This window comes from Taudactylus pleione, unplaced genomic scaffold (assembly GCF_031769625.1).
Source record: "Taudactylus pleione unplaced genomic scaffold, aTauple2 ptg000814l, whole genome shotgun sequence".
NCBI lineage: Eukaryota > Metazoa > Chordata > Amphibia > Anura > Myobatrachidae > Taudactylus > Taudactylus pleione.
In genome coordinates, this window is record NW_028285216.1 from 1,793,899 (window position 1) to 1,812,315 (window position 18,417).

The following is an 18,417-nucleotide window of genomic DNA, read 5'->3' on the forward strand; positions in this document are numbered from 1 at the left end:
TGCAAAGGATTTGCAACAAAGTATTAAAAAGTGAAATTTAGATTTAGGATTGTTTAGCTTGTCCCATTACCTTTTGGCCCCTTAAAAAGTGGGAGGCACATATAGAAACCGTTGTAATTCCTACACCGTTCACCGGATTTGGATGTAATTACCCTCAATTTAAATCTGAAAGTCTGCAGTTAAAGCACATCTTGTTTGTTTCATTTCAAAGCCATTGTGGTGGTGAATAGAGGCCAAAATATGAAAATTCTGTCAATGTCCCAATATTTATGCACCTGACTGTAATATATTGTGATGTTTTACTTTTTAAAGTCGTTTTCAATTTGTTTTAATTTCTGAGGGGCTATGTAATGTAACCCCAGAAATATACACCCGGAAATGTATATGCTCATGTCTCAAAATAGTTTTTATGTTGTATCTTCTACATACACCATCCCCTTAAATATGAGAATTCCTTAACTGTCCATTCAATGGACGATTCACTCTATTTAAATCATCAAATTCACATACAGACAGTTATGGGTGGATTTGGGCAGAAAACTTAATTATTCCTGAGAAGAGACCAACATATGCCCCCGCCTGTTACATGTCTGGAATACGAACAAGCTCATTTCCTTGCACCACATTCATTATGCATAAAATAAGCTGCCCTAAATCATGGACTAGCAAGGACCTGTACAACCTTGTACAAGGCAAATATGTTTCTGATGGAACAAGAATATTTTTTACAGATAATTGCAGTAATTACAGTATTACAAGGAAGCACACAGTTTGCACTGAATGGCTGATGGGAGGATGGGGAAGAAAGTATTAGAGGCATGAGTGCACAAACTTTTGCACCCATGAGGAAACATTACATTTAGTTCTGCAGGACAAAATTATTCATCTCAAAAGATGAAGTGGTAGAGAGGGTGCAGTTACAGTTTTCTCAGCACCTAATCCCTATCTCAGCCATAAACAGGAAATTTAATCTTTAAATTGTAAACATTCAATAATACAAAAGTGAGTTGTAAAGCTGGGTACACAAGATAGATATATTGCCCGTTCCATTGAATGGGCAATATATCTATAGTTCATCACCAGGTATGAACAGTGGATATTGCTGATCTGCTCTGCAGCACAGCAGATGGCGATAGACGATATAATTGAAAGATATATCGGTCATCTGCTGGTATGTACGGGCGACCTGCCAATCACCCATACACATTCTGCAGGGACCCGGCAGTTATTGACAGTTCAACTGGGCGGGCAATTCCGGAGCTTATTTAATAAAGAGCGTGTGCCTCAAAGAGGGGGTGTGGTCTCAAAAAATGGGTGTGGTCTCTGAAAGGGGCGTTGTGATACAATAGTATACCCAATTCAAATTACGCCACACAGTAGCACAATCTTATTCACATTACACCGCACATGGTGCCCCTGATTCACATTACACCACATAGTAGTGTCCCTTATAAATTTTATGACACACAGTAGTGCCCCTTTTCACAATGCCCACATTAGTGCCCCTTGTACATAATGCCCATAGTAGTAGTGCTCCTAATACAATGCCCACTGTAGTAGTGCCCCTTATACAATGCCCACAGCAGTAGAGCCCTTTACACATAATGCCCACAGCAGTAGTGCCCCTTATGTAGAGCCCACAGTAGTGGTTCTGCTTATGCAGTGCACCTAGGAGAGGTGCCCCTTATGCAGTGCCTCCTATGCAATTCCCCCATTAGCAGTGCCCCCAGTAGTAATGACCCTAGTGGTAATACCCCTATCAGTAGTGCCCCCAGTAGTAATGCACCCAGTAGTAATACCCACTGTAGTAGTGCCCCCACTAGTAATGCCCCAGTAATAATACCCCCTGTAATAGTGCCCCCTGAAGTAGTGCCCCTTATATTAGTGCCCCCAGTAGTAATGCCCCCAGTAGTAGTGCCCCCAGTGGCAATGCCCCCATTAGTAGTGCCCCCATTAGTGGTGCCCCTTACACAAAAAACCCCACAATAATTACCTTAAGCCCCGCTCCTGCATCCGCTGCCATCCGACTGGCTGCTCCTCGGAACTACGGGAGAGACGTCATGACGTCTCTCCCATAGTGCCCACTGCGAGAGCCTGAAGCCGCATCTCAGGAGTGAACTCCAGCCTGCCGCTGTGAGGAAGGAGCCAGGCACCCGCTGGTAACAATATCTCACCGGGCGCCCCGGCAAATGAAGCCTCCCTGGTGCTGACTGGCCAGGCAAGGTGGGCTGGAGGAGGCGGAACTGGTTCTGTCTCCAAATAGAACTGACGGAACGCAGTTCAGCCCTGTTCCGGCCCACTTTACCCCTGGGTTCAGGGCCGTAACTAGGGTATTGCGACCTGTGCCATGGCAGGGGGCACTGTTTGGGCCTGTCAATTTTCCTGTTTATTATCATTCTCATTTTTATCCCCAGCATCTCCTGGCTGCCCCAGGAGTACCCCTATCTCTTCCCTGGCCCTTCCCCATGAAGCCATGGCTCTTTTTCAGGTGCACTCAGGGCCGCCATCAGGGGGGGACTGTCGGGACTACTGTCCCGGGCCAGGGCACTCTGACAGAGAAGGGGGGCCCGGCCCACTCCAACCACCCACCTGCCACTACTGACAAAGGGGCTCCTGTCCTACAGTACTCCTGCTCATTGGAAATGTGATGTGAACTGTGAACGGTGGCCTTTGAAGCGCGAAGCCAGCGTTCCCAGTGATGCACTGCGCGGGTGACGTCATGACGTCACCTGCGATGTGAGGACGGCGCGATGCCATGCGTGCCGTCAGACCAGTCGGCACGGCATCTCAGAGGCAGCGCAGTGGCGGATCCGGGGGGGGGGGGATTAGGACGATCGCCCCCCCTAGCAGCAGAGTCTGTCGTAGGACTCCTCGATCATAGTTCAGCACTCCTGACCAGCACTGAACAGGTTAAGGTCCCAGTCCTCCCTTAGCTTTGCACACCCCCAGGAAACCCATGCATGATGAGGCTGCCGCTGTGCTGTGAACGGAGATTGGAGGTGAGAGGAGGGGGTTGCAGTATCCAGAATGTTATTTCTTTAAGCAGCCAGCTCCCAGCCGAGCTAGAACTGGGTTAGGGGCCGTTAGCTCCTGTACAAGCCAGGCGCCAAGTTCTGGGGGCTTTTCCCAGGATCCTGGGGGAGGGGGATGCCTGCTGAAAGTTCAGCTCATAGAGCTGCCGTTTGCAGAGTTATACATGTAACAGCAGCAGCAGGCATGATGTTGTCCCCTCTCTCTCTCACTGGGCCACACTACACACACTCTCTAGTCTGCACACCAGGTAGCATGTACTCCCTACCCTGTCTCAGCTAGGTAGGTGGCTGTAGAATTGGGCACATGGCTATTGACACCTTCCGACACCTACTTTCAGCCGGGCCTGTGCTGTGTGTACTGGGCACTGTGCAGGGGAGATGTCAAGGGATGGGTGCCATGCAGCGTTCCAGGCAGCTATGGTCTCGTCATTGCGCTTACTGTAGCCTGAGGCAGCGGCGGTGCGGCAGCGGGAGCGTGGTGAGGTAAGTACTGGGTTGGGGGCCTTGCATAATGATAAGGGGCACTACTTTGGGGGGGCTTGCATAACGGGCACTACGTTAGGGGGCCCTGCATATGGGGCAAAATATTTTTGTCAGTCCCGGGCCCCATAATTTCTGATGGCAGCCCTGGGTGCACTATCTTATGTCCCTATTTAAAGAAGGGGGGGGGGGCGCCAATGCACTCTCTGGCACAGGGCACCAAAAAGTCTAGTTACGGCCCTGCCTGGGTTTACCCACAATTCTAGGTATACACTGATTTGACAGCAGAGTTTACAAAGAGTGCTAAGTAGGTATGGCTCTCCAACATAAACAAGCATTGCAGGTTCCAGATTTTGTCTTTTTTAAATCCCCTATAGTGTGTATTTAATGTTTTTTTCATGGGCAGCCTATAATAATAAAAGTGACCTGACCAGAAAAGCAATAATGGAGTGCAGATATGAAAATTCTGAGACCTTTTTCTCCTCCTCTTTATGTTTAATGAAACTCCATCTGGCATTCTTAGCATTGTACACTCAATGGTCACTTTATTAAATACTTGATACATATAATTTGATGGCAGATAAGATCCACTTAGCCCATCTAGTCTGCCCTTTTAGGTTAGGTTATTAGGGTTCGGGTTGTGTTAGGGGTTTGGGTTAGGATACGCCCTTTGCCCCCAGAACAGCCTGAAATATTTGTAGCATGGATTGTGTCGGTTGCACATTCATGCTGCATCTCCTATCCCTCCACATTGCACAAGTGCTTAATTGGATTGAGAACTGGTAACTATGGAAGTCACTGGAGAACATGTCATGTTTTGGAACCAGCTTGAGATGACGTGTGCTTTGTGACATGGGGCGGGATGCACTATGTTGAAAAATGCAGTCAAAAAGAGAAGTTTTCTGGAGCTTGGAACTGTTAGGCAATGCCATCTATAGCCTATGGGCTTCTTTTCTGAGTTTTCTCCAAGCAGGATCCAATAGAATCCCTCCCATTGTACCCCGAAGCTTGTGCATGCGCAGAGAGACTCCCAGGTCATAAAGCCTGAAGTCCCCACACCACAAAGGACAGCTCTTATTATTAGAGAAGTCCTTTTCTAAAATCTTCATGCACACAATGTTACTAAACGTCAGTATGCATGCGGTCATTGGTGGGATGCATTGTATCCAAAATGCAATGCCCATGGTGCAATATCCTGCTGGAAGTAGCCAGTAAAAGAAGAGAGTAGACTGTTACAGTAACAAGAGATGAACATCGTCAATAATAATACTCAGAAGACTGTGGCATTTAAATAATGCTCAATTAGGATTAAGGCGCCTAACGTGAACTAAGTAGATATAGAGACCTTACACCAAAGATAGCATGAACCATTGACACAAGGCAGGACCCACAAACTTATGTTGTTACAACAATTGAGAAATTGAGATCTGTCATACCAGACAATGTTTTCAAGTGCTGTGTGTATAGAAATGCTAGTCTGCATACAATAACACATGGCTATTTGACTTCCTGGTGCATTTCTTTCAGCTTGGACTAGTCATTTCTCCTCACATTAAGAAGACATTTTTGCCCACAGTACTGCCACTGGATGTGTTTTTGTTTTGCACAGCATTGACTGTAAACTCCAGAATCTGTTGTGTGTAAAAATCCCAGAAGAAGCATTTCTGAAATACTCAAACCACCCGGTCTGGCACTAAATATCATTCCAAGGCCAAAGTCAATTAAATCACATTTCTTCCCCGTCTAATGTCTGGTCTGAAAAACAAATGAACCTCTTGCCCATGTCTGTATCGGTGCGATTTACTGCTACATGATTGGCTGACTATATTTGCATTAATGAGCAGTTGTGCAGGAAAAATAAAGTGGCCACTGATTGTATAAGCAGCACATTTTCAGTCTCAGGGCCTGAGTTAGAGTTGTATGCTAATGTATTCGCATTTCCAACAAGCTATGCTAATGCTATAGCTGTTTTGGAAATGTATTGAGAGGAGCCCTATGGTCATGCAAAATGGCCACCTAAACTGATACATCGGAACCACTTAATCGGAGTACGAGATCGCAGACAAAGGCTACGGCACGCCCAAAAACAGTCAGGACACACCTGCATTTTTTGCCGCCACTCTGTTACCTCCCCTAAATTGCCCATCAGTCACTTTGCAAATAAATCATCTCTGTGAGCGGCATAGCAAAGGTACCTTAATGTGTGTGCAGTGTAACTGTGACACATGTGTAACCGACTGATAATCATTCATCTGCGTAAATACCGCAGTAGCGTACATCTCTGAATCAGGCCCTCAGTGCAGTAGGGGTGGCCATTGGTGTGTCCTCCATTGATGGAAAACATGGAGGGAACCATTGATGGTATGAAACTATGCAATGGCATAACATCTATGGTTCCTGCCATGGAAGGTTTGTACATGAGCAGAAGAGACTTAGCCCGCGCTGATGCCAGAACCAGTATCATTGGGCAAACTTTCCTCTGTGCATGCGTGGCAGCAGCGCCAGGGGCTGCTTATGCGGAGTCTGAGGAGTGCTGCAGTGGAGGACTGGAGTCAGGACTCAGAAGGACCTTACCTGCAGGTTTCCTTAGCGCATGCGCGGTGGTTGGCACGGCGGCCACTCACTCTGCTCACTGTATGTGAAAGAGCTGAAGCAGACCTGACATTGCACTATCTGTAGTGTTATTGTTATGTTGCATGTAACTGCACCGTGTTGTTCATTGAATCGTCCCATCTGATGGTGAACATGGCTCCATGTTTATTTTTTATTTTCGAGTCCATGTGGCCCAGAGCTCAGTATTTCATATCATTTAAACACTGTAGATTTTGTGACTGGTGCAATGTGCTGGTGAGAATGTACTGGCAGCTGTCAGTGCTGTGTCTGCTTCTGCTCATGGGTCACTGCCCGGGGGGTGGGGCTGGACTGTTAACTGACAGCTGAACTCAGCCAGTGTCAAGTCAGCAAGGCAGGTCAGCCACCAATCCAGGCACACACTGACTGTCACACTGATGTGTTGTTATTTATGTTGAATTGAACTGTTAGCTGCTGGGCTTGGAGCTGGTAGCCGCGGCGTGGCACATGGCTACTGGCTGACAGCCTAATTGCTCTGCGCTGCAGTAAGAATTAAATAAAAAACCATCGACGGTGAGAAACTGTAGTCGGTGGGAAACTATCTGTATCTCCACCATCGATGGTAAAAGCATTGTCCACTGTCAGGTGACCATCGATGGCTTCTAATCATCGATGGTTGATGGCCATCCCTACTGTACAGACTAACGCCTCTTAGATAGCAGTGGCTACAGGCCTTAGCTTTAGACACAATCCAAAATATAGAAGAGATCTGTACACCATGAAATGAGGAAACTTTTAAAATTAGACCAACCTTGTATTATGCCATTATATTTTATCATTTGCAGCCTCCCAATTAATGCGTTTTTAGATTTCACTTGATTAGGGGTTGTGAACAAACAGTTACCATCACCAACCATTTACCATCATCGGCATTGTTAACATAAGATTGCATTGAATATATATAAATATATATATATATGTATAAAACAACAGTCAATAATATGTACCAATCTGCAAACACACTCACTTTTGGAGAACTAACTGAACGTCGCGTGGTATAAGAAGCTGGTTCCCCAAAGTTTTCATCCCGAGACACAGTATCAAACCGTGCACTTGGAGAACGCACGGGGGAGTAGACCCTCGGACGTGTGCTGTAAGTCCCCTGGCTTGGAGAGCGAGGTACTGAGCGCGAACGAGGCTGCAGGGAGAGGCGGCGGAGAGATCCACAAGCAGCATCTGTCTCCTGGTAGTACAAAGCTGGACGAGGACCCCACAATTCTGCAGGACGTCCATAAACACCAGGCTCCTTCCAATCTAGTGGTTGATATGGTGCTCCATTGCGAAGGACCTGTCGCTTATCTTCCAAAGCCCACTGGGGTATACCTCTGTCGAAAGCTGGCATAGAACAAATGCTGTCTGGTCGTGACCCTGCTGGGGTGTAATATTGGTAACCATCGGGATACTGAGAAGGGTACTGAGGATAGTAATCAGGCATGCGGTGTGATCCTGGGAAGTATCTGCTGGGGCTGTGAGAAAACACAAATTTGTAATTAACGGACAACATTAACGGACAACATTTAATCCAATATTATAACCTGCTTTGTATACTAGAAGTTACAGAACACATAATGAATGAACACGAGTTCCAGGCTCAGCTAGTCTCCTTTCTGTACTCATGGACAAAGTTGTAGCAGTAAATGTATTTATTTATTTTTTAATACATTGAAACTTTAGTTATCTCTGTAGTTGTGGAGGTAATTAACCTTTTCTTACTATCTAATGCAGAGGTTCCCAAGCTCCGCCACTACAGTCCAGGTTTTAAGGATGTCCGTGCTTGAGTCCAGGTGGTTAAATCAAACTTACTGAGGTACTAATTAAGGCCCTGATTCAGAGGCGCTCGCAAAAAGCGAGCGCTCGCTCTGAATCAGGGCGGGAGCTTCTTTTTTTAGTTGCGGCCTTTAGGCCGCTCGCATAGCTGTGGGTTACCACCCACAGCTTGTGCGAGCGGCCAGGTGATGGTCGCGATGGTTAAGACCATCGCGACCATCGGGCTTGCGACGAGACCCTTGCGGTAGGGTCTCGTGGCCGCAAGCCCCAGTGGACTTCCTGCTCTAATAGAGCAGGAAGTCCACCTACTGAAAACACGAGTGATGTCAGTAGGGCCGCCCACAAATGGCAGGTATTCATGCAGGAACGCCTCTGTTTGCCCAGCCACTCCCCCTCCCCGCCTTCCAAACGGGGCGAGCTGTCGATGGGCACTAGGATGCGAGCACCGGAGCGAGTGCATTTTGTGCTCACTCCAGGGCTCGCGCGTGCGCACTAGCACACCATCGACCCGCTTGCGAGCGGGTCTGAATCAGGCCTTAAGTTCCTTGTGCTCAAACATTGGCTATCCTTAAAACATGGACTGTAATGGCAGAGTTTGGGATCCTCTGACCTAATGCATTCATTGATTTACTTGCTGATGGAGATTACTTCTACCAAACGCTCTCCACAATTTCTTACCTTTGTATTTCTTCTGTAGGAGCTGCTGCCCTACGTAGATTGACCCATTGCTGCAATTGTGACATGGAGTTTTGTCTCTGTGCCATTTTCTCCGGATGGGTACGTGGTAGGTTTCCCCTTCTCTGCCCATTACCCTCTGGAAAGGCTGTGCTGGCTGGCCGACCTGGGGAAGAAATAAAACCCCAACCATTTGGTTGTGGAGGGCGTTCTCCCTCAGATAGATGTCTTGGTGGCTCCAGGTCAGTAAGTCTGTCAGAAGGAACCCCAGTCCCATTAAGTTTGGTTAGCGTGTCCTTTCTGCACTCTGATCTCCTCTCTAACTTTTCAGAGCCTCTCCCATCCCCCTCACCACGGCTTCGCGTCTCTGGATCACGGTCCCTTACAGGAGGAATATTTTCACTGTCTTGCCTTTCCAATCTAGAAAACACAAATAACCAGGTGTAAAGTAAACAAGCTGTAAAAAGGCTATTTATCATTATCAAGTTATTTGACAACTATTTTAGTTTTTTTAGGTTTATAGACGTGAACATATCTGGTTACAGAGAAACTCTGGGCCTGATTCAGAGCCGGATGCTATTTGCGGACTGTCGTTCCTAAAAAGGGGCCGGCTATTTAAATTGAGCACTCGCTCATTGCGGTTTTTTGACGACTCTATGTCTGAGCGAGCGAGCGAACGAAAAATGCGCTCGCTATTTTGTAAAGACGCCCCTTTGCCGTTCGCATCACACGTCATCTCCGGTATTTATTTGATTAATCGGGTACATCGAAAGGCGTCTGAACTGCTCGCAGTGCTTGCGGTAGGTTTATCGCTCCTACGCTCCTTTACTAATTATGCACTCCCATTAAACGTCCTTTTTACCGTTAGGCACGCCTGCGCTCGGATCTCCACTCCCCCGTTTTCAAGCACCTTCCCCTGTTACCACCCACAAACGGTACATTCTGTCAATCAAATAAGCAGCCCCTTGCTGTTTTGCGAGTGCTCAATTTCCGACTGCAATGACTGGTTTGCGCATGCGCATTACGACCCATACGCATGCGCAGTTGTGCGAACATCGCTCATAGCGAACGAGCGGCCGCTTACGAGCGGCTCTGAATCAGGCCCTCTGTCTACACAGGAAGTCATTTAAAGCTCACCATTCACTGCTTACTGGATGCTGCCATGACAGAGAGAAGTGTCTTCATTCAGTAATGTAGACTACTTTCTGTTATTTTACTTTCCAATATACTGCTATTAACATGCCAATTACCTAAAGTATCACTGTTTAATGTATGTTCAGTTAGTGGCCACTTTATCATGTACACTTTATTAGCACAAGGTAGGGCTCCACTTTGCCCCAGAACAGCCTGAATTCTTTGTGGGCTATAATCAACACGGTGCTGGAACTTAGCGATTTAGTCTTTCATGGTCAATGTTGTCATGACTGCATCCTGCAATTGTAGTGGATTTGACGGCTGCACACTTAGCAGCTGAATCTGAGCCGGGCGAATCTCTGTGCAAGGATGCAAGCGGTGAGTTCTTCTATTCAGAGCATCCGTAGATTTTATGTAGGAGCTGTCTTTCCGTGAAATTGGGCATTTCAGGGAGTAAAATGGGAGGCAGTGCGAGCGCACAGAACCACCCTAACTTATGGGAGTGTCATAGCCGCGTAGTCCTCTGCGATTCTATGTCGTACATACGGGGGAAGGGAGCCTATTCCTGACAGATCTCTTGCTCCTAGCATTTGGCTGGTAAAAGTGCCTATACTGTTGATGACATTTGGGACAGTTGTCGTAAAATCAGCTTTCAGCTAGCAGACACATGGACACCTGTATTAGCTCAACGGAATCTTAAAGTAGTAAATCAGCTTTCTGCAAATACGGCCACTTTGCGCAGCTCTCAGAATTAGCCCACTATTCTTCAAATTTCCCACTGCACCACATCCCAATTGTGCTCTATTGGACTGAGATCTGGCAACTGTGGAGTCCATTGGGGTACACTTAACCTATGTTAGTTAAACCATTTTGAGATGTTGTGTACAAAGTCCCAGGACTACCAAAGAGCCAAAGCCACACACTAATGTGTGACAAGAAAACATTCCCCACCAGAGCCGCCGTCAAGGGTGGACTGCGGGTACTGGAGTTACGGGCCCGGACCCTGGCTGAAGGAGGGGGGGCCGCCGGGGCCTGCCCGCTATCGCCACTGCACAGCCTGTAGCCCATGAACAGAAGAAAAAGGCACCGGCCACCGATCCAGTCCCATTACTGAAGGGGGCAGCGGACCCGCTTGGGCCGCTCCTCCACCAACCTACATGATAGACACCAGCCTGCCCCCTATAGTCAATAAAGTTTTCTGGATTAAAGTCAGCGCGCGTGACGTCATTACACCGCGCCGCTGGAGGGAGAGCCTGTGGTAGGAGGAGCCGCAGATCGAGAAGAGCTGGAGTAGCCAGCATCTGCAGTGTTGGGGAAGAGGCAGAGAAGGAAATAAGGTAAGTGAAATCAAAAGCTGTGCACAGCGGGCAGAGATTGGATGGAAGGCAGAGACTGGATCTAATAACGGGGCGGGGCAAGGGGGGGAGGGGGGGGAGTGGAAAAAAAAAAGCTGGGCAGAGACTGGGTCCAATAACCTGGGGGGGGGGGTGGAAAAAAAAAAAAGCTGGGCAGAGACTGGGTCCAATAACCTGGGGGGGGGGGGGGTGGTAAAAAAAAAAGCTGGGCAGAGACTGGGTCCAATAACCTGGGGGGGGGGTGTGTGGAAAAAAAAGCTGGGCAGAGACTGGGTCCAATAACCTGGGAGAGGAAGGGGGTGGGGAAAAAAAAAAAAGCTGGGCAGAGACTGGGTCCAATAACCTGGAGGGGGGGGGGGGTGGAAATAAAAAACCTGGGCAGAGACTGGGTCTAATAACCTGGTGGGCGGAGGAGGCCTTGGGGCCCTGCCTATTTTGTCAGTCCCAGGCCCCACCATTACTGATGGCAGCCCTGTTCCCCACATAATTTGAGCACCGCCAGCAGGCTGGACTGCTAACACAAGGCAGGATATATATACCCATGGATTCATGGTGTTTACAACAACTTCTGACCTGCCATCTGCATTTGCAGCATCAAAATGAGATCTGTCAGACAAGCTCACATTTTCCAATCTTCCGATGTCTAGTGTTGGTGAGTATGTGACCACTGTAGCCTCAGTTTCCTCTTTTTCATTAAAAGAAGTGAAACCAAATGTGATTGGACGTAATTTATGGATTATTTCAGTTATTGCTGCTTCTTGTCAGATTCAACCAGTCTGATCATTCTCCTCTGACCTCTCTCATTAACATGACTTTTTCTCCCACAGAGCTGCAGCTCACTGGATGCTTTCTATTTTGTGCAACATTCTCTGTAAACTCTGCAGACTGTTGCACATGAGCTAACTTAGGGCCGGATTCAGACCCACTCGCAAGCGGCTGTCCGCTCGCAAGTGGGTCGATGTTGTGCACTGCGCATGCGCACGACGGCGGGAGCTCCGTCGTGCGCATGCGCCAGACGCGACGAGCGAAGGACTTTCCTTCGCTCGTTGTGTCTGATCAAAGGGGGCGTGCTGTCGATGTTGATTGACAGCACGCCCCCTTTGGTGGGCGTTCCCAAGGGAACGCCTACCGTCAGAAGCCGGCCCACTGACATCACTAGTGATGTCAGTGGGAGTGATTTTGGCTCTGATAGAGCCAAAATCACTCCGGGCCTTGCGGTTGAAAACCTCAACCGCAGGCTCCGGCTCGCAGTGGCGATGGTCGCGATGGTCAAGACCATCGCGGCCATCAAACTGCACGCTCGTATAGGCTGTGGGTGGTGACCCACAGCTATACGAGCGTCCAGGAGGACGCTCCATAATTATGGAGGGCGGCCCTCATTCAGAGCGTGCGCTCTGCTCAGAGCGTACGGCTCTGAATGAGGGCCTTAGATCACATTTCTTCCCCATTCTCGTGTTTGGTCTGCATAACGACTGCACCTCTTGCCAAGATAAAGGGCCGTATTCAATTAGCCGCGATAAGTCAGTTTCTGCTGAAAAGTATCGTCAGTGATGTAATTTCGCTATACGAAAAGGTTCCCCTGTATTCAATTCCAAAGACTTTTCGCCGGTGCAGAAACTCAATGCAATGGGACATGCGATAAATTTGGGCCTATGAACAGGTGTCGAAAATAAGTGCAGAATTGGGGTTTTGGGGTGCAAAGCTGCGGGAACCCCCCTGCACCCACAGTACACCAAAGGTAAACTGCATTAAAAAAAAAGTTTAAAAATGTATTTAGATCGCCCAAAAAAAGTACTTTAGTTTTGTGGGCAAAAAAGTCCAAAGCTGGGGGACAAACTTAAAAAGTAGCTAAATAGACTCCAGGGGGGTCCCCAAGTATGTCCCAGGTGTTTTTAAGGTTGTAGGTGCTTGCGGAAGGTAGATTTTTAAAGATTTCTAAAACTACACTTTAGCAACTTAAAAATATGCTAGCCCCCATTTTCAGGTACCCCAAATTTGCTGGGACTACTTATTTTGAGCAAAATGTATTGTATTTGTTCATTATGTCTATATTTCAAGATTAGATATTTTTGATCTTAATAGATACTTTGTATAGAATTTTACACTCCCGGGAGTTTTACTTATGCTCTTGTATGCTTATTTAATCTCAGGTATATGAGCTTATATTAAAGGAAAATTAATATTACACTCCTTGAATTGTGTTCATGGGCGCCGCCTACTATTTTTATTTTTAATCTATGCCCCAAAGTCTGCATGTTTTTATGCAGTGAGTTGCTGAAACTGCAGAAGTGGTCACATAAAAAAGTATTTAATAAGTATGCTAAAAATATTTACCAGTGTATAAGACAATAACCATCTAAATTGCATACAATCTATTCATAGGTAGCCGCATAATATGTAATAGCAGTGATAGAACAAGTGCAACTTGAATATTAAACTGAATTCAACAATGTATCACTTGTGTCACGTAGTAAAGATACATAATGTCCAGTAGTCAATTACTAGAAAACAAGTCAGTACTTATATGCAGCTAAAATTTGTGCATGTAGCAGTGGACGATATTGATTGCACCTAGCTGGATGTAGAATACTTCCCAATGGCCTCAATAAGGAGATATTCCAATAAATCACTGAATGCACATGATAAAATATATGAAAAAAAAGGGCTGTATCACCAACCGTGAGAATAGATATGCAGCTGCAGCAAGTCCGTGTCTGGCAGCGCAGTGGGATCGCTGCTCCTGCTGGCCAAGTCACCGCTGTGACTATCCGTCTCCCGGCTGTGTCTGTCCACCAGCTCTGTTGTGAAGCGCCACGCTGGGAGATCAAACTCGGCTGCGGCTAGATGATTAGATAAGGCTTGATGGTACACTAGACCAGTGTGTAGGTGGTACGTCCACGGTGTAGCAGTGGATATGGGAAAATCCGAATGAAAAGCTGATCCAGAAGTGCAGTCCTGCTGAGTACTGATCAGGAAGTCTGTTAACACTTTTCTGTTGTTCCTTAACGCGTTTCACCGCAATCAGCCTTTTGAGAAAGCCTTTGATTGCGGTGAAACGCGTGAATGAACAACAGACAATTGTTAACACACTTCCTGATCAGTACATCCAGCTAAGTGCAATCAATATCGTCCACTGCTACATGCACAAATTTTAGCTGCATATAAGTACTGGACATTATGTATCTTTTCTACATTACACAAGTGATACATTGTTGAATTCAGTTTAACATTCAAGTTGCACTTACTTGTTCTATCACTGCTATTACATATTATGTGGCTACCTATGAATAGATTATATGCAATTTAGATGGTTATTGTCTTATATTGTACACTGGTAAATATTTTTAGCATACTTATTAAATACTTTTTTATGTGACCACTTTTGTAGTGACCTTTGTGTGTGCAGCGCTTTATCCACCTGCTTTATATTCATTTTTACACAAATGCAGAGCTGCATAATGAGTGCTCTTTGGGAATACTTTAAGAAGCTTAAACTACAGAAAGGATGCTAATTAGTTACAAATTCAAACAACCTATAATAATAGGCTGCATAAAACATGCCCATGTGATGAAGAAAACACCAATCAGTGTCAGCGCAGCGCTCAAAACAGCCAACCATAAGTGGTTTGCCAATGCCAGCAACTGTCATGACCAACATCCGCTATCTGCATCTGTCCATGGTCTCCTACAAATAATATGGCTTTTTCAGGCATATATCTTTTTGGAAGTCTGCATCTTTTTGTAATTGCACACAGAGGGCCTGATTCAGACCCGGTCACAAGCGCTGAGCGCTGGCACAGAGAGCCGGTCTTTTTTTTTTTTTTTAGAACGGCCTCCTGGCCCCTTGCATAGCTGTGGGTGACCACCCACAGCTATAGCGAGCGGCCAGGAAGACAAGACCATCGCGACCATCGGGCTTGCGAAGAGACCATTGTGGTAAGGTCCCGTTGCCGAAAGCCTCAGAGAGATTTCTACTCTAACAGAGCCGAAAGCTCTCCCACTGATATCACCAGACGGTAGGCGTTTTCATGGGAACGCCTGTCTGGGCAGCCACCCCCCCGGCCCGCCCACCAAAGGGGGCGTGCTGTCACTCAACATCGACAGCACGCCCCCTTTGGTACGAGACCCGGAGCGACGGATTGCCCGTCGCTATCTGGGTCTCGCACATGCGCACAACGGAGCCGGCTCCATCGTGCGCATGCACACTGGCCCATCGACCCGGTTGCGAGCGCACAGCGCTTGCGCCCGGGTCTGAAACTGTCAGGTCTTCTGGCCCTGATTCAGAGCCGGACGCTCTGACAGAGCGCTTGCTCTGAATCAGGGGCGGTCTTTTTTTTTTTTTTAGAACGAACTCCTGGCAGCTCGCATAGCTGTGGGTGACCACCCACAGCTATAGCGAGCGGCCATGATGATGGTCGCGATGGTCAAGACCATTGCGACCATCGGGCTTGCGATGAGACCCTTGTGGTAGGGTCTCGTGCCTGCAAGCCCCAGAGAGTTTTCAGCTCAAACAGAGCCGAAAGCTCTCCCACTGACATCACTTGTGATGTCAGTGCGGCCGCCCCCAGACGGTAGGCATTCTCATGGGAACACCTCTGCCTGGGCAGCCACCCCCCGGCCCGCCCACCAAAGGGGGCATGCTGTCAGTCAACATCGACAGCACGCCCCCTTTGGTACGAGACCCGGAGCGACGGATTGCCCGTCGCTATCCGGGTCTCGCACATGCGCACGACGGAGCCAGCTCCATCGTGCGCATGCGCACTCGCCCACCATCGACCCGGTTGCGAGCGCACAGTGCTCGTGACTGGGTCTGAATCAGGCCCAGATTCCCTTACTGTACTAAGCCTATGTTAGGTGTAAGTGGCAGAATCATACAAACCTATATGGGCACATATTTGTGTTCTCACTCTTCTAGGCTACAGAAGTCAAATCCATGCAAGATATGCTACTCTAACTGGCATAGTACTTACTCTGCATCAGCCCCTTACAGTGTTTTATGTGTCCTGACATAAATGTTTCATGGAGGTGTACGCTTGAAAGTGAAAATACCACATACCTCCAGATAGTCAGCTAACTTGCAGCCATATACTGTTCTCACTAAATAGTACATTCTCTATATAATCTTACTCAACAGGCCTAGGATAGAACTGTAATAACTGAAAAGAGTATAAGGACTAGGTATACAAAGCAGTGTGTCACTTCTCAGTGGATTTGAACTGTAAATTTAAAGCAACAAAAATATGCGTTTTATACTTAATATTATTGCCACTTTACAATTCCAGGTCAATCCAACGGAGAAGCGGCAGCTGGCAAAAGCCAGAGGTTTGTACATCTAGCCCTAAAATGAATTAAAAAGAAGTGTGTTAGCCAACACTCATGTGTTAGCCAATACGGGATGATAGAGACATAATTAAATGGAAACTGACCTAGGAGTGGGAGGGTTTTGTACTTGTGATGCCTCCCCCATTACTCGCACCCAAGACTCCTGCTCTTCTCTGCTGTCTGCACTAAAGTAATAAGTGCGGATGCCAGCGTGCTCTGCCTGTCGAGACATTTGGGCTTCGTTATGGAGAGTTTCATCCCCCACCCAGCACACTGTTACCTGTGGGGACAAGAGGGGTGTGCAGGGGTCAGAACGCAATGTAATGAATACAAAATATTAGTTTAACATGCAAAGAAACACAGGTATAGTTAAAGATTCCCAAAGATTCCACCAGTGTGTTTTCAGACAAAGTGTTCTTGTGTATGCTAAATAAATGTACTATACCAACATATGTGACCATGGTGTACAGTTTCTGCATGTGACAAAGTAAATCTCCTATTGCACAAATGTGCTACAATTCAAGGAGTATAGAAGGAAAAACAACAATATTTTAACAGTCAAAAAGCAGTTGATGTTTATGCATTTTGTTACTTGTTCTGTTAAACATTCACCAAATACTTATTTATGCCAGTGGTTACCTGAATGTAGTTCCCCATGCATGAATTCCCAGTGCACTATGCAGAAAGTCACATTCTTCAATGTAATGGCAACTTAAGTCACTAGCCATCCTCAAGCAAAGAGCACATTCTTACTGGTAGCATGCATGTATTTGTGTGTCATAACCAATGTTCGTGCAGCATGCAGGCTTGGCCTGTGCCAGGCAGTGGGTGGGTAATGTGGGCATGCAGCAGGTACAGCAGGACTTACTACCTAGCACAGCGACTCTGCAGGGGGCAGGCTCTTGGCAGGGGTACGTTCCATGGGATCCTCTCACCAGCACAGGAGGGAAGACAGAACAGGTGAGAGAGGCAGCATACACTCGGGGGGCTTATATCAGTCAAAGCAGAACCTCTCAAATGTAGCTCAAATGAATTGAACGATTTATATGACTCGTCGGCACAGAAAATAAAAATGGATATCTTAAGAGCAAAATGAACTGAGGATAGCGCCATGTTTAAAGATCCCACATAGCCAAATAAATGTCTCTAAAATCTAAGCAAAGTTGTTTTTTTTTTAAACACTGCAAGTTTGTATATCAAATTAGCTGTCCATTATATATAATTCTTATAATTATTACACTTTATATAATTATTATAATTACTATATAATTATTTAAATAAAAAAATAATATATATATATATATATATATATATATATATTGTTCTTCAAGAAAAAAAGAACAGATATGGGTATAACGTTTGTGCATAGAACATGTCTTATTTGTATTCTTAGATCATGTAGCTATATTGTGCACATAACGGTCTTATAAATGACACGTATATGCAGTGTAGTTTAGCAATGTTTTTTCTTTAAACATGTCACCAACATCAGCAAATGTTTGTCCTAAGAAAGAACAAACCTTTAACACAGAACCATAAGTATTGGATGATATCTGATCAATTTGTCCTTGTTGCCCTGAGAAAGTCACCCATATTTTACAGTATGAATCATTTTTGGAGACGTGCTGGCACGACATGTAGTTGTTTGAAAACTGTATCACTGTATAGAGAGTAATAACAGTAGTAATATCACATGTAGCAGTGACAGAGAAGTGTGTACATAGCTGCAGGTAATTACTCCCGGAACTGTATAAATAAATGTTTCTTACTCTGCTTCCTGAATTCTACTAACCTTAAAGGTGTGTTTACGACTGATGTTGTCCGATGGCTGAACAGGGGCAATGCGAAAACTCAGCAGGGGAATGCTTCCCAAAACCCCCTCCTCTTTTTCATCTGCATTAAGAAAATGAAGAGAAATGTGAAAGGAAGGAGCTAGATAAATGAATGAGTGCAATGAATTAGGTGAAGACAGAGTCAGCAGGGTGCAAACAGAACCTGCATACAGAATAGGTGCAGATCGA

The 18,417-nt window shown here is 46.4% G+C and overlaps 1 protein-coding gene across 9 annotated transcripts in view; it reads right to left on the minus strand.

Annotated features, from left to right (window-relative positions):
* PLEKHA6 (pleckstrin homology domain containing A6) overlaps positions 1 to 18,417 on the minus strand; it is a 199,003-nt gene that overhangs the window by 37,260 nt on the left and 143,326 nt on the right. For 6 of the 9 annotated variants that reach the window (XM_088458156.1, XM_088458157.1, XM_088458160.1 and 3 more), the window contains exons 6-9: positions 18,189 to 18,289; positions 16,501 to 16,676; positions 8,589 to 9,005; positions 7,111 to 7,609 (exon numbers count right to left, since the gene is read on the minus strand). In XM_088458156.1, coding sequence (XP_088314282.1) covers positions 7,111 to 7,609; positions 8,589 to 9,005; positions 16,501 to 16,676; positions 18,189 to 18,289 — 1,193 coding nt within the window. Of the gene's footprint in view, positions 1 to 7,110; positions 7,610 to 8,588; positions 9,006 to 16,500; positions 16,677 to 17,267; positions 17,594 to 18,188; positions 18,290 to 18,417 lie in introns of those variants that run through there. The other 3 variants (XM_088458163.1, XM_088458159.1, XM_088458162.1) reach the window with 2 other exon arrangements.